Raw genomic sequence first — 16718 nt, 5'->3', positions numbered from 1 at the left:
TTTTGGTCTTAACCCTGGATTTCTGTCCTTTCCATGCCACTATGATTCATTCTTCATCTGACAGTTAGTTTACATCAGAGATAGTAGGACCTTCAGATATGTCTACCTTGATGACCTTAGATAAGGGAACTTGTAGGTGGTTTGTGGCGAAAATGTTAATTATGTAGATGTAGATTTAACAGTCTAGATCCAAAGGAGTGTGTGTTCTGGGGAATATTTGAAATGCACAGAGATGAAAAGCATACAAACCAATATTGAGACTGAGTATTAAAAAAAAAACAGGAATGTTAAGTTCAGTCTTTACTTTTCAGTTAGAAAGGTTATTCAGTCTTACTTGTGGGGGTGTCTTCCATAGAGAGGTAAAAGTGACCTTGTTAATGGATTTAAGGTACTCATTTAGAATAAAAAGCTGTTGCAAAAAATAGATTATCCATGGATACATATTGCAGTCAATGCATTTGTACACATTTTTATATTTTAAGTCCAAGATACATGAGCTCATTTAGTGAGATGTTTATACTGAGTGGGAAGTCAAGGAATTCTTTTTATTACAGATACAAACAAAACATAGGTTCATAGGTTCATACTAGGCTATCTGCCCGAGGGCATTTACAAGCCTAGCCCATCGTTTTGTGGCTTACGCCACCCCTTTAGTATGGGGAACTATACCCATTATTTTGCTGTGCCTCTGTCGAGCAGTGACACTGAGGTAATCCCTGGGGTATATCTGCGATCTCCCATCCATTGGTCGTGATTTCTCTTGAACAAGGCCAGCGAGGTGCTCTGCCTCACATGTACCGGGATTTTGTTCCACAGCATAGGGAGTCTTTGGGTGATGAATCTATCCCTCCAGCACGTCCTATTAATAGCCATGTCGAGGTTTAAGTCTCCCGCCCTTGTGGCTCTGATGGATCTAGATTTTTTGAGGTGAAGCATATTCATCAAATCTGGGTTTGACATGGCCTTGTATGTTAGGTAAAGGTCACCTCTGAGCAAGCGGTAAGCGACTGAATAGAGCTGGAGTTCTTTCAGTCGGGCAGCATAGGACAGATTTTGAGACCCTTTATCCTTTTGGTGAGGAACTTTTGTGGCCTCTCCAGCTGCTGCAAGTGTCGGGTCAGATACATCCCGAATGGGGCATTGTACTCAATCATTGGTCTGATGAGTGATGAGTAAAGGGAGACTACGACCTCCCTTGATCTAGATGAGAATCCCTTCATGATAAGGTGGGCAATGTAGAAGGTCTTCCTAACTACTTTAGCTACATGGGTGTCGAATGACAGACTACTATCAACCTGGGTCCCCAGGTCCCTGATAACTTCTTCTGTGCTCAGTGGATTGCCACCTATTTGGTAGCTAGGGGTAACCTTGTTTTTCCCAAAGGGTATGACTATGCATTTTTTGGCATTTAACTTCAGGCCGTGGCTCTGGCACCAGTTATCCGTTTCTGTGAGACCCTTCTGAAGGATATCTGTGTCAGATGTGTTTTCTACTATGGCCCAGTTTGCAGTCATCTGCAAACTTTGTCAGCCATAACCCTTCTGTGTTTGCTTGTACTTCGGAAAAGTAGATGCCAAACAAGAGTGGGCCCAGGACTGAGCCCTGTGGGACACCACTTGTGACAGGCTTTGAGTCTGACATGGCGCCAGCAACTCTGACCCTGTGGGTTCTGTCACTCAGCCAGTTTGCAACCCATCTTGTGATGTATGGGTTAACATTTAAGCTGATGAGTTTTTCAATGATACCCGAGTGGGGTATTGTATCGAAGGCCTTAGCCAGATCGAGGTAGGCTGTATGGACTGCCTTTTCCTCGTCAATGGCTTTGGTGACTGTTTCAAGAAGTCAACCAAGTTTAAAAGGCATGATCTGCCTTTGACAAAGCCAAACTGGGTTGGATCCAAAGTCTGCAAATTCCCTATGTCTTTATTTATGAGGTCCATTATAATCCTCTCCATGGCTTTGCAGATAAGGCTTGTCAAGCTAATGGGCGGTAATTTCCAGGGTCGGTGGAGGCACCGCCTTTGTGAAGTGGGACCACAGTTGCAGTGCGCCATTCCTGGGTACGTATCCAGAGGTAAGACTTTGATTAAACAGCTGTCCTAGCTGTGGGTTTAATTCCTCATTGAGTTCGTGGAGCACACAGCCGGGGACACCATCAGGTCCCATGGATGCTGTGTTTTTGCTTTGGAGAGAGCAGTTCTCACTTGGGCGCTGGAGATGTTTGGGGGCTGCAATCGTTTGGTATAGATATCTCTCCTTTTGGGGGAGGGGAGAAGTTTGCACTGAACCTGTCAGCCAGTATGTTGGCAATGTCTGTAGGATCAGTAATCTTCACATCATTTTGAACTAGTTCTGAGCATATCTGGGAGTTTCCTCCTAGGTTTCTAACATAGCTAAAGAAGGCCTTATGATTGTCTTTTGAGTCTTTAGCTATTTTTCTCTCGAAATTTGCTTTGGATGATTTTATGAGAGCTCTTAGATCAAGGGTGTCTTACCTTTTAAGGATTTTGCTCTATCTTGTAGTAGCTTTCTCCTTTTATTGTAGAGTTTGTTTATGGCTGGGGTCCACCAGACTGGACGCTTGCCTTTGGTACTAAGAGTCTTTGTTTTGTTTGGGATTGCCTTATCCATGCAGTCCTGCAGGTGCTGGTAGAAGGTGTTTGTAAGTGATTCAGCGGCTTGAGTACTGTTTTCCCGCTCGGGGCCTTAAAGGAGACCACACTAGTCTTTAGAAGTGTGAAGTCGGCTTTTGAGAAGTTCTTTACTGTGGTCTTTTTATTTCAGGTGGGGTGGGATGAGGACCTCCAGCGAGATTAGTTTGTGATCTGATCTCACCAGTGAGGGGTATACTTCCGGTGTTGAACATTGTGCTCCCATGTTCGTGATGATGAGATCAAGTATGTTATCTCCTCTTGTGGGGATGGTGACTAGTTGTTCCATGGCATTTGAATTTATGAATTCCAGGAACTTTTGGGCTAGGGTGTTTGGGCTTGAGTAGTGTTCCCAGTCTATATTAGGGTAATTGAAGTCACCTAGTATGATGGTGTTTGGTGATACATTTATCCGCTCTAGTGTTTTCAGGAAGGCCATGTGAGGTTCCTGGGTTTGTGAGGGTGGCCTGTAACATGCTACAATTTGCAGAGCAGTCTTGCCTATGGTTAATTGCACCTGGATGGTCTCCGATGCATCGTGCGTTGCCACCAGTCTTGAGGTGTGGGTGTCCTTGATGAATATGGATATCCCCCCCCCTTTCTTGGTATTGTCCGGATTTTGGGGCCGGAACGCATGCTATGAGGTAAAACCTGATAGCTGGGGTGCTCTCAGGAGCCTTGAACCAGGTTACTGTCACAGCACAGACATCGATGTTCTCCATACTGAGAAGGGCCTCGAGTGCGTGCATTTTGAGATTTAGACTTCTGGCATTGAGCAGCATTACCCTTAGTTTTTTCCTTTTTGTGTTCTAGGGTGGTAGGTTTAGAATTTGAGCCTTGCCTAAAAAAGGCACTATGGGGGTGGCAAGACCCTTTGCCAATATCCGGAATCCCAGGGGTGACAGGTGCAAGCCGTCCCTTGCGAAGCAGCGTGGCTTGTCCAGCATGTCATCCCAGGCAGACAGATACTGGATCCCCTTTGAATGACACCAGTGTTTAAGCCAATTGTTAAAGCTGATCATCTTATCTCTGTATTGTGGCATCACTCTTGGTGAAGGTAGGATACTGCTCAAGGTCAGGGTCATACCTGCCTGGGCTACATAATCAGAGAGCTCCTCAATGTCTCTTTTCATGTAGTCCAAGGAGGTACGTCTCAGGTCGTTTACACCAGCGTGGAAAATGACTGAGTCATATTTGTACTTGCTGTTGAGAGACCTGAGTGCTTGCGTTATGTAGCGGATTCTAGCACACGACAGGCAGCTTACAGTGACCTTCTCCTTACTCAGTCTGGTGAGCGGGACGTCAGTGTGTCTGACTATGGAGTCACCAATGACTAGTGTGTCTGGCATTGTGTTTGGCCTTAAGGGCTGTGACTGTTTGACACTCTGACTGTGAGGTCTATGTGTTGCAGGTGTTGTGTTCTGAGGTGGTGGTTGTTTTGGTGTCTGCTTTGGTGGCCTCTGCTGTTTTGGTAGATTTTTGATCAGAGCCTCCGAGTATGTCTTTGTGTGTTTATGTGTATGATTTGAGGTTGTAATGGTGCTATGTGAGACTGGGTCTATGGTGTGTGTGGTAACCTTCTCCTCCTGACTGGTCTTGCCAGTCCTATGTTGAGAGAGCTCAGCCTCCAGTTTGGCCGTATAGTTGCATCTCTCGCATGTATTTGTGTTTTGTGGGAGGAGGAGAGGGTTGTCTGTGTACATGAGGCAATTGTGACATTGCCTCAGTATTCCCAGGTTCACCAGCTGAGCAGGAGAGGACACTAGCAACTGATCCCTCGACATGCTAGAAGGATAGACAAAAACTTTAAAAAAGATTCAGGGGGACGTGGGTGACCGAGAAATAGGGGGTTACCTTTTTGGGGTACTATCTATGACAAGAGTGCCGTATCAAGGTAATAAGTACTGTAGGAGCAAGTGCTAGGTTTAACAGATAGAGAATAGTCTACTTGGAGTCAAGTGGAGATGATCTTTTTAGTTATAGGATACGCTGATTAGATCAGTAGTATAGTTCGAGGAAGGTAGTTTTAAGGGAAAATTTGAAGAGTGGACTTTAGGTAGCCCGAATAGTTTAAACCTGCCTAACCGGCGCTGCCCTAGTGTGCAACAGTGGCAGCTCCGCGTTAAATCGCGCTAACGCGCGTTTACCGCGTTTTATACCAGGGGGCATAGTGCGTTCATCTTGTGCAAGTCTTAGTGTGTGTTCTTTATCTGTCATTTCAACTTTGCTGTCTGATGTAAACAATAAATCTGTAGCATATTTCTTGCTACCTTAACAGGATTTCTATCGGAAACATTATTTTCTGTTTAAATTTAATAATCATAAGCCTGTTTATAAGTTAAAAAAAATTGTCAGACAGTTGCTGTTCTCTCCATGATGCACTTTTTCAGTCTTAATCTAAACCTATAAAGGAAATTCACCCCAGGGATCATGTCAGTTGCCCTGCTAGACAGGGATCCAGGGAAGTAAATAGTGTGGGAAGAAATAGCCAGGGAATTGTTATGGCTAGGCTTGTGTAGGCCCTAGGGCTGATAGCCTAGTACCAACCTATGAACTTATCCAAGTAATCTTACAGTTTGCCTCTTAAACATTTGTTTACTTAGAGTGTTGTCCATCTGGGTATAATTTGTCCCTTTTCAACAGGCCCAGGTAGAAAAGATTCAAGTATATTACATTTACAAAAGGTTCAGACAGCAAATAAGAACAATTACAACTTTAAGCAATTTAATACAATGATTGCAAGTAGAACACTTAAAACATAAAGTTTTACAAAAGACAGCAGTACATATCAGCAGATGATTTTTTTATGTCATGAATAAAATCTGGTACACGAGTATAACAATGGTTCAAATCAAAGAAATTGGAAGGAAAGATGAGAGACAGTAATTTTCAGCTAGTTTAAAACTGTGGTTTGTGGAATAAAAATATTTAAGTAGCATGCTAATTATCAGCAATGTGCATGAGGAACAAGGTGAAAAAGACAAGTTTAAGAGGCAACACCAGAGAAGTAGGTGGAAGTGCCTGCACTAAAAGTGGTTGGATCATGCAATGGATGTGGCAGAAGCAAACCAGATGATTAGTAGATAAGCTGAGTCAGAGGAAGGTTGAGTATATTACTGTTGTAAAAAGAGGCCTTAAGGTACCAATGTATATTTTTTGGCTGGGTCGAGGGAGATATAGAAGGAATGTGATGTGAAAGGTGATGAAAAAAGGGGAGGGAAAATCAAGGTAGTGAGCTAGAAGATTGTGAAGGTGTAAGAAAAATAAAGGGGTGTATAAGGAGAAGAGTAGGAAGTGATAAGGAAATGGGAGAGGAAGGTTAGTGGTTTAGGCAGAAAGGATGATAGAGAGACAGATTGTAGATATATATCGATGTATGGTCCTTAGATAAGGCTAGAGAAAAGCATAGCTTAGAATAAGCTTTGGATGAATAGGATTTTTTGTCTTATTTCTTATGCTTCAGTTGCATGCTTCATTACATTAAATACCTACTGGTTAAAATTGGATACTTGCGTATTATTGCAACCACATTCTAAACGACTCGCAGCTGATGTACTGTGGCAGCCCATCAAGCTATCGTTTCCTTTAGGAAAGAACATCCACCTTTTTAGGATGTAATGTTTAAAACACAAAGTATATGGATATTGAACACATGAAGATGTTTTAAAATGTTATGCTAGTCAGCAAGTCGCACTGTATGATCTGTATTTTTCTGACAGAAACTCCTGCTGATATTCAACTGTGATTTCAGTTAACTTTTTCTTCCACTTCTTATGTAAAGCCGTTTGATCAAGGCAACGTTTTAATCGCTGTAACTCCTCGTGTTCTTCAGGGTTGTTTGTAACAGAATAAAAAATATGTGTTAAAACAAGAAAGAAGGATGCTGGTAGATCCCTGAATGGTAATGCCATCAGGAGGTAGACGTTTGACGAGCTACATCGAGTAGTTTCTGTTTCTGATGAACCGCAGTATCTTCTTAACACGATTACACATACCTCCAAACCTCCGAGTTCAACATATCTGCCCAAACACAAAACATAATAGTGGGGGACACAGTAGATAAAAGAAGAAACAGGCACAGGTTTTTAGACATTGCTGGTACAAACTTGGAAAGCTGCTACAATAACACGGTTTGTGTTGGCATGCATTTTCTTGAATGATAGGAACTCTACATTAAAAGGTATGTCATTACTTAGGCACTTAAATCCTCAACGATTGCCAGAAAACCAAATATTTTATTAGGGACCCCCGAAAAGATTGAGGATTTAATCCTCGACAACTGCCAGAAAACAAAACACTTTATTAGGAACAACCTGAAAATTATGAGGTAAACATCAGCACAGTCTGCGAAATTACGGAAAAGTGAGATGTTGTTTAGAATGTGGTTGCAATAATACGCAAGTACCTAAAATTGCATTCATTAAGTTCTCATCCTCATTTTTGATAATGGAGATGTCTAAAAATGTAATTTCTACAGAATAGTAGATAATTTTGAACTTTAGTTAGTACAGTGATTATTCTAAAATTTCTTGCAATCCTTGCACATTATTTTTCTATACAAAATGTAATTTTTAATAAAATAAAGGTATCCTTTGGCATTATTAAGGAACTGGGACTTAAAGATGTGTTCATTCCTAGTGTGCCATGAAGAAGGTGTTATAACTTTAATGCGGTAGCAGCAACCATGGCTGCTGTCTTAAATAACCATCATGCCATATTTAAGCAAGGATTTTCCAAAATGTTTGACCAGTATCTCCTGGAATGACAGAAAATTAAAGATTCTGTGTCCATAGCAACAAATATATTTCCAGTAGTAGTAAACATATCTCTCATTTTAGTTATAAAATTGAAAGAACCTGTACCCTACCCTTGGTTGATAGCACAGTCATTGTTTTCACAGTCTTAGGGTTTTGAATCTGAGAGGGGTTGTCCCTAGGAATGTGAGTTGCCAGTGACTGCAAAGTCACCATGCTCAAATGGATTTCCTTGGCACCATTTCAACCAGGCTGAAGAGGTACTTGCCCTTTCAAAAAGTACATCTGTTGCAATTTCTGATGGTTGATTCTCAATTGGTGTCATGGGAGCCAGAACGAAGGACCATGACACAAATGAAGTTGCGTCCCAAGGAATGGAAGCTGTACCCAAACCTGCTCAAGCTTCTGGTGTTGCTGCTTGCTCTGTAGGGGGAAGTTAAAGCCTGAATCCCTTTGGGTGATATCACATTGCCAGACCATTGCATAGTAGTTAAAGCAGGAAGAATGCTGTCATACCCTCTATGCAGAGAAGCAGTGCTGCAGGTCTGGCAAAAGGTCATCAGTTATGGTTTCATAATAGTAACAGTTTACATCTAAGGAGAGCTGTAAATTAGAATCACCTGCATTCAAGAGGTTTTCTTTTTCATTTTTTATAACTAAGAAATATCTTTATTGAATGTAGGCGGTTATACATGTATATAAATGAAAAAACATTTACATAGTTTCATTTTCAAACATTATACATCACTTGTAATCTTATATACAGTCATTGTCAGTCAGACATTACATAGCTCATTCAATTCCTCCCTTCCCTTAGACCTCATTCCTCCTCCAAAACATTATTCTGCATGTATTATTCCCACAGTTAACATTTTTTCTGTGTAATTTGCTAATTTTGTACGACTTCCAGTTATTTTTTCTCTTTTACTTCATTCAGTACTTCTAGTATTGTTTTTTAAACATTGATTTCCATTTTCTAGTAATTGCTTTTTTTGACAGACACCATGATTAACTTCTGCAAGGCCTTGCTATGTGAGGCATTCCTTTTCTGATGGAGGATCAAGATCTTTTAAGATATGGCTGTCCTTGACCACTTTTAAGAACCTACTGGTCTTTCATGACAGCACTCCAGGCCACACAGACTGTCAAAGGATTATCCTCAATTCAATTCATAAGTGCTGTGGCTACTGACCTAGTGGGATGTTGTACTGGAAGGCATGGCATAACAACTGGAGTTTAAGTAGGACTGTCTGTTGAGGGGCTTTCCTTGGTCTACATCCTGTCAACCATGGGATTTGTTACTTCCAATGCATGTTTTGAAAACATATTTCTTAGACCTGTGGTAATGTGACTGTTGGTATATAACTTTGCCACACACTCACCTTTGGGTCTCCATCTGACTCCCGGAGTCGAACTCCCTTTGGATTTTTTCCAGTTACCCCCTACAGACTAAGAGGCATCACATGTGTGATAACTTGCCAAACAATTTGGTTTTAAGCAGACTCCCTACATTGGGGTACCTATGCTTACTCTCCATCCTTCTGCTGTTGAACTGTTCTTCAGACACATTTTGTGCCATGCCTCTTATGACAAGTTTATTATTTTACTGGTTTGTCTTTTAATGTGCAACTTACTCATGAGCAGTGGTATTGGAACTAGAGAGTATGGAGCAGAGCACACCTGCAGGAGGTGTACATGCCCTGAGTGCCAAAGCTAGAGATCTTTGAGAAATTGTGCCAAGAGACTGTTCTTGGAAGGAGTTCTCCTCTACCACACACGGAATTGGGCCCTTTTTGCTGATACAGAGTGTGTGTTGAATATTTTGCATAAGTCTACCTGCTTAATGATTTGTAGAAAATAACTATCAGTTTCCTTCTTCTTTATAGTTGAGCCGATGATCATGTTTTCTTCAGCCCCTTTGCTTTGTATTTTTTGGTCCTGTTAGTAAGGACCCAGTGCAGCACATGAAAAATACATAAAGTTAAATTCTGCTGTATAGATAGTATTTTATGCTCTTAGATTATGTACTGTATGTATTTGTTAAACATATTGTATATCCTTGATTTTAAAAAGTACTGAGATTTTTTGGCATGTTATGCAGCAAAGCTGATTTGATAGTGCTACACATGTATTTTGCATACTTTTGCTGCCATATAATTGAAGTAGTTGGCCTGGATCCTTGGTGCAGAGAGATGGAGCCCTGACTGTGACCCAGGCAACTGGGATCCAGTCAGCAGCCCTGGCACTGGAGGAGCCATGCAGGGAGGGGAGATGATTGAAGAGATGTCACCTCTGTTGAGGGGGTGCGCAGTTGGTGAGACACTAGACAGTGCAATTTCCTTGATGGAGACCAAAGAAACCACCACTCATGCTTCAGGGGAAGGGACAGGACTACTTGGAGGAAGCACTGCTTGCTGAAGTGAGGATTGTCATCTCATTGCATGGCATTTCCCTAGCACTTCACCTGATACATACAGGGACTAGGACTTAAAGGAAAAATTTCAAGCCACCCTTGATTATCTGAATGATGACTCTTCCTGGTTGATCCTTGGCCCATAGATGTTGACCGGGAGGGGGCTGACAGTCAATATGCAACAGGGGCCAAGAGAGTTTAACAAATTTAAGTCTTTCCGCCTTGCATAAAATCTTTGTAACCTTGGCTAAATGCACAGTAATGACTCATTACTGAAGACAATCTTAGGTAAGGATGTCTTATTTGTTTCCTATTTGTTAACCTGTCTGTGGTGTACTTTGGAATTAATTTGGTATTACGGATAATGCAACATACTGAAAGGAGCATTGTAGAACATTGATTCCCTAAATGTAGTTAATCAAATAGAGAATATTGCCCCTGTTTGTTGCTACAGCCTTGAATTCAATTGTATTAGCTATTTTGATAACAAGGAGCTTTGTCGCAGCTTTCCAGATTTGACAGTATACACCAGTGAATCTGTTCAACACTCTGTATGTGCCAGTCACTTCCTTATGAGGTCTTGGTTTAGGAGCTGTCTCAGGGTGTGACACACAAACTTTTTTGTTGTTTTATTTGGAGAGACCTTTATTGTTAAGACAGATGAAGTCCTTAAGATCTCAAGTTCCTCAAACTCTTCTTTGGATAAACTCAATTTTTTGGAATTCATATATTGTACAAAGTCCCACATGAGTTGGGGGCTCCTCAGTCACACCATCTGTAAAGCCAGCATTCAACAATTGTCATAGAAGCCTGGTGGAATTCTCCATCTACTGTTGTATCACCAAGAAGGCTGATTCCTTGTATTCAGCTCTATCAGATTGGAGTGATGTATTGTCTAGGCACCCCAAGACTGACGTTTTTTTTGGGGGGGCCTGTTGAGCTGGTAGTAGTTCCAGGGACTAGGGTGCCTCACCCAAGGCAGGGTAATAGATAGAATGAGTGTAAGATAGGACTAGACAATAATGTATCCCTCTGCCATATTGGGGCTGGGTTTTGCACTGGAAATGCTTGAGGCCCCTACTGTTACTGGAGTCATTGAGGAGCTTTCCTTCAACCTGTATGCAGCTTACTTTGGTGAACTCTCACATGCTTTCTTTTGGATTTGGAGGATACTGAGACTTGGATGGCAGACTCTGTTTTCTGCCTGTGCAGAATGTCAGTGAAGTCCATCCATAAGCAGATGAAGTGGCCCCTTGTCAAATGCAAGTAAGGGGGTCCACTCCATTGTGTTTTTCATTCCAGCCCTTCCAGGCATAGGACAAGACGTGCATGTGCCTTGGGTAGAAGTCTAAGCATCCCCAGATAACCTATGCCTTTCAACTGCGTGGACATCCTTGGGAGTCTTCACTTACTCATCCTTCAATAACCATGGCTATACCTGAACCAGTGGTGGAGGGTATCTCCCCTGGTTCAACTTAGTGGGGCAGCCACCCTTTGAAGATTAGCAGAATGGTGGGTGGTGATTACAACCATCTGGTCATGCTCCTGTTCTGCTGATTCCTTTCCTTCCTGTCAGATTCCTTGCTACATAGGAGCTGTTAGAACAGGCCCAAACTTAAACACTTAGATGGAGACTGCTATTCCTAAGAGAGGGAAGGGGCCACTACCCTTTCAACTAAGGCAGTTTCTATGGGCATCCCTTTGCTTGAAAGGTACTCCTTTTGCTTCAAGGGTTTTGGGCCCCTCTCCTGCCTTTTAGCCAGGGGAGTGTGAGCTCTTGGGATGCTGTGTGACCTTTCCTTGTGGATTCTTCTGTGTGGTTCCTTGAGCCACTGAGTAGACATCTCCATGGTTGACAGGGACTGTTCTTTAAAGTTCTTCAGTTTTCAAGACCTGTACAAGTTTTGACCAGTGTGGCCAAAACCTAGAGGGGGAGATGCACTATGTGTCCATTTGTAGGGTAACAACAGTGGGTTTTTCAATATGGGATTCATTGGAGGTGCTTCCTGTGGGAGAATCCCCATTTCTCCTTATTACACTCGATTGCAATAGTCATGTTTAGTTTTAGAGTCCTTTTCGACTCTTATTCAGAGGCTGTTTTATGTTGGGAGATGTTGCCTCTCTGTCAGTTCCCTCTTTCTTTGCAAAGGGCTGGAGATACCTGGGTATTGGCACTGACCAAGTTGTAATTTGTATCCATAGTTGTGCTGATATGAATGCTGCCCCCTTCCGTGGGGAGCCATGGCATTCCTGCACTGAAGTGAAAGGAGCTAGTCCATACCATACTCATACCCCTCAGTACCAGTATCAGAGTTAAGGTCGGTGAGGATCCCACTGTGGTAAGTCTTCATTTTGTACACCCCATCACATTCAGTGGCTGATGGCTGGTGTAGTGCAGAAGATAGCTTATTTTGGCTCCACTGTTTAAGTTTTTTTAGACCTGAGGGATGTACTCCTAACCCTCTTGGTCATGAATTTGAGGTTGCAAGGTCTTTCCCTCATTTACCTGATGTAAATTGATTAGTTTTGTGGCTCTTTGTTTGCACAAGGGTGTATGTCATAACCCACCATTTCAGAGCAACCTTTTGTTTCTGGACTACTGTCATATCCAGCCATAGGGTACTTCATAAATGAATCCTTTCCTTTAGTGGGAAGTTCACAGTCCCTTCCTACTCCTCTTGGGTTTGCAGAGTAGGAGGAGAGGTATTGTTGTGTCCTCTCCCCTTTATTGGTTTGGGGGAGGGTTCCTTTCTCCTAGGAGATTTGGTCTCATCATAGAATTCAACGATGCAGTTGATATTTTGCCCTTGCTCCCACTTGCTGACGAAAGGGAGCATGGATTATTTCTGCAGCCCAGGGATGATTCTAGGGACCCTTTCTTGTACTAGCCAGAGATTTCACCTTTTAAGGTCTTTTGCTACAGGACCATGTTAGCCTTTCAGCTGTATCTTGGTGGATGGTCCATGAACTACTGAGAAACCTTTTTATTTATTTTTAATGCTTTGAGAACTAGGCAAGAAGGCTGGTCTTTTGACACTTTTCAACCACAATGTGGGTATAAGAGTACATTAATATTATTGACATGAATCAAAATTCGGTAGTAGAGAATAAAGTATACCATATAGATTTCAGCATATTGGAAATTAAACAATATTTGAAACAAAGAATCATAAAATTTTACAAAATGTCCAGGTGTGAACAATAATAAATGTGTACAAAGTATACAGGAGGTAACATTCTTGCATATTAGAGGATAAATCAAAGTTCAGGGGTATACAAAATATACAGGTGGAAGCAGTTGTATAAATAAGTATCAGCTAATTGATGTCTAGAAACAGAACCAGCATTTGTTAGTTGCAACACTTACCGTTGTCAAGAAAGCAGACACATTTAGCTTAATTCTGCCTGAAGTTCTGTTTTGGTTGCATGTGGATAAGATTTTCTATTTGAATGGTGCAAGTACATTGTTCCACCATGGTAGGCATATTTTGAGCACCTGTGTTGTTCTGGAGACCTCTTTCCTTGGTCTCGTTTTTCACATCAAGTTTCCAAGGACTGCATCTTTTCTTGGTTTCTTAGTGGAGTTCAAGATCAATGCCCAGCATTAGCTGGTCAAGCAACTTCCCTTCCCTTACACAAAAGCCACTTTTGATTGTTTTATATAGATCTTTACTGGTATAATTGATGGCCTTGTCTTTCTGTTGCTGGGTCTGTTGGCTTGGTGGTATGGAAGTTCATCCATGGGGTTAATTTTGCATCCCTGTGGCTCCATCTCTTCCTAGGTCTTTTGGTGCTCTTCAGTTGCAGGGGAGGGAGTCTTCTCCCCCCTCCTTTGGGGGTCTCTCCTCCTTATGCTCAGTTTTACTTAGAAGGTGGTCTCTCTTCTAGGACCAGTTTTGTTTTCCAGTTTTCTTGTGGGGCTGAGAGAGTGGGAGGAATGAAATGGCTTTTCCATCACTTCAGCAGTGCAGCCTTCTATGGGACTCCTCGAGGTAGCTGTAACATTGGTTATATAGCTTGGTGGTTCATCTCTCTCCCAGGTGGTGGTGGATCTTCAGTTGCCATTCATCCTTTAGAGGTGGGTAGTTTGGATTTCTGTCCTCTGGTACATTTCCACTTGCAGGCCTAGGCTATGATCAAGTCAACTTTTCTTTGACTAGCTGGTTATAATTCTTGCGTGGGCTAATCTTCTTCAAACTTGGTCACTCTGACCTGCTGGGGCCACAGAGTTTTTGTCACACAGTTTGATCCTGCCCACAGCTATGGAGGCAAGCCTTTTCTCATTATGCTTTCATGAGAAATCAACCTTTTCTGATGAAGTCATCCTGCTGCTTCCAACTTGACAGCTTAGTGCTTGGAATTCAACCAAACTACTTTTTTATCAAGGGGTGTGGGGGTGGTTCTTGGCATTATCTACAACAAAAAAGCTTTCTTGTCATATCCATTGGCCTACAAAGGGAGCCCTTCTCAGTGGGGAAGGATGAACTCCCTCAATCCTCCTGTGGGTAGGCTGTCCCTCCAGCCAGCCATAGCTGTTTGATTTTCCCTGTATGTTTTGTAAGTCTGTATTTGCCTGTTATTCATTAGAACTGAGGGTGCCTTATCATTGCTCTTTATTTACAGGAAGATACTCCATAGTGGCTAGAGACAGACTAGTTGGGAAAGAGTGAGTATATATGGTTGGTACATGAAGTTATGATGTGTATTGTCATGGGTGCGTGTACATACCCGATTAGTGTAGAAGAGAAACTACAGTTTGGAAACCTTTCTGTAGATCAATGTAGCTGTTATTTGTCTGGACTTCTAACTTATTTTTGCCTAATGTCATTGTGTAATTCACAATATAGTGATACTTTGTGAACATTTTCCTGAATAAATTAGTGAATTTAGTGTTATTTCCTATCCTCACATTCAGTAAATGGTGCCCTGGATTTCTGGATTACAGTTGATTGATGGTTCTGAAAGGTGTAAAGGCATGTCTACTTTTGTTTAATGTAGGCCAGCAACCTTTGATGTTCTTTGTGTTTCACTGTTGCAGTCATCACACTTGGGTTATCTGCCTGCAGGTAGCCCTCAGTCTGCCCGAATACCAGAGACTTAGTATTACTGCGTCGGTTGCTGTCACTCCAGGGCTGATGTCAGGTCGTCAGGGGTATAAAAACAGGCAGCCAATGCCATTACAGCAGTCTTTCTTGCCGAGGAGCACGAAGCAGAAGCCGTTCGCACGAGTGATGGTCAGCCGCTACTTGAGTTTTCATTTCCGAATTGAATTATCCTGAAGTCTTCTAAAGCTAAGTACCCCATTGGGGATCCTTTTTTCTTGCTCTAACCTATGTTAGAAAAAGTTAACAATTGTCTTGCCTATGGAAAGCAAATACCACACTGAGATTTCCATTCATACTGTGTCACCTAACATTGGTTATATAGCTTGGTGGTTCATCTCTCTCCCAGGTGGTGGTGGATCTTCAGTTGCCATTCATCCTTTAGAGGTGGGTGATTTTCCCCACTATAGCTTAGCTCCCTATTGGGGGGCTCCTGACATTTGGGGGCAAGAAAAACTGATGTAATGGCGTTGGCTGCTTGTTTTTATACCCCTGACGACCTGACATCAGTCCTGGAGCGACAGCAACCGATGCAGAAATACTAAGTCAATGGTATTCGGGCCAACTGAGGGCTACTTCCAGGCAGATAACCTAAGTGTGATGACTGCAACAGTGAATACACTCGAACATCTACATTTATGGTTAACTGTACACAGCTGTACTTTTAGATGTCTGAATTTTCATATCTGTTTTTTGTGAACGAGACAGTTGTAGAAATTAATAACAGAATGTACAGAGAAAAACTAGTAATACTTGTGTGCTTTTCTTTTTTTCCTTCCCTGTATGGCTACTACCAGATAATAAGTGCTCTTGAGGATGATGCAACAGCACAAAAAATGCAGTTGTCGTGTCGTCTTCAGCAAATTGCAGCTCTTGTGGAAAACAACGTGACAGACTTATGACACCACGTATATCATTGAAAATGGAAATATGCAAATGGGACAACCATGAACCTCCACATTTAAACCTATGAGCAAGATTTATTCTGCTGTAAAATGGGACCAAGTTTGTGTTGTCCACTGAAACTGACTTTGCACCATTTTGGTGATGTCCACAATGTGGACTATGGTATGCAGTTTTCAGTCATTTATCAATCACAGACTTTTAGGTGAATGAAATTATTTCATAAGACTGATGATATGCTGGCAAAAATTATATTGGAGTGAAGACACTAATTCTAGAAATATCTGTTCCTGCACCTGATTGTAAAGTTTGTATATATTTTTGACAAGTCTTTTGGAAGAGTAGCTGGTGTTTTCTCGTCATAGATGAACAGAAGGCCATATGTGCTGTCCCTTGGAACATTAAAACATATTTTCTATGTCAATACTAAAATGTCACAGCATAAAGCAAGAGGACATGGTTGTGCCAGGTTATGTGCAAACCTTCTGTGTACAAAAGCCAAAACCGTGCCTTCTAAGAAGAAAAGGAAACTGAAAATTTTCTAAAAGTGAACACTGAGAAGCAAGTAAAAGTATAAATATATATGCAACAAAAAAGTGCTGTTAAAGATGAGTAATGTGAAATATATTTTTATTTTGCTCTCTGTACTGATATTTAAATAATAAACTGTAAATCTGATTAGCTTGTTAGTCGTAGTTGCCATTTCGTATTCATAAAATGACTGTGTGTGTGCAGCACACTGTTTTGCATTACAGAAAGTAATGTTTCCTTGTTTCATTATTTTTTTCTAAGAATGACCACTAAATGTTTTCTTACCGCTTCCACAAAGAACATGCTTTCTGCAGACCAAAATGCATTTGTCTTCTTGTTTGTGGACCTTAAGTCGCATGTATAG

At 41.7% G+C, this 16718-nt stretch overlaps 1 protein-coding gene across 1 annotated transcript in view; it reads left to right on the top strand.

Annotated features, from left to right (window-relative positions):
* Window positions 1-16501, top strand: part of LOC122808326 (plexin-B3-like) — a 2760797-nt gene extending 2744296 nt beyond the window's left edge. Inside the window, exon 33 of the mRNA XM_044079291.1 lies at window positions 15718-16501. Coding sequence (XP_043935226.1) covers window positions 15718-15822 — 105 coding nt within the window. The 3' untranslated portion in view covers window positions 15823-16501. The remainder of the gene's footprint in view (window positions 1-15717) is intronic.
* Window positions 16502-16718: the final 217 nt, after the last annotated feature.

The sequence above is a fragment of the Protopterus annectens genome, chromosome 8.part0 (assembly GCF_019279795.1).
Source record: "Protopterus annectens isolate FY-2018-M chromosome 8.part0, PAN1.0, whole genome shotgun sequence".
NCBI lineage: Eukaryota > Metazoa > Chordata > Ceratodontiformes > Protopteridae > Protopterus > Protopterus annectens.
Note: the sequence above shows the minus strand (reverse complement) of the source record. Positions and strands in the feature narration are given on the sequence as shown.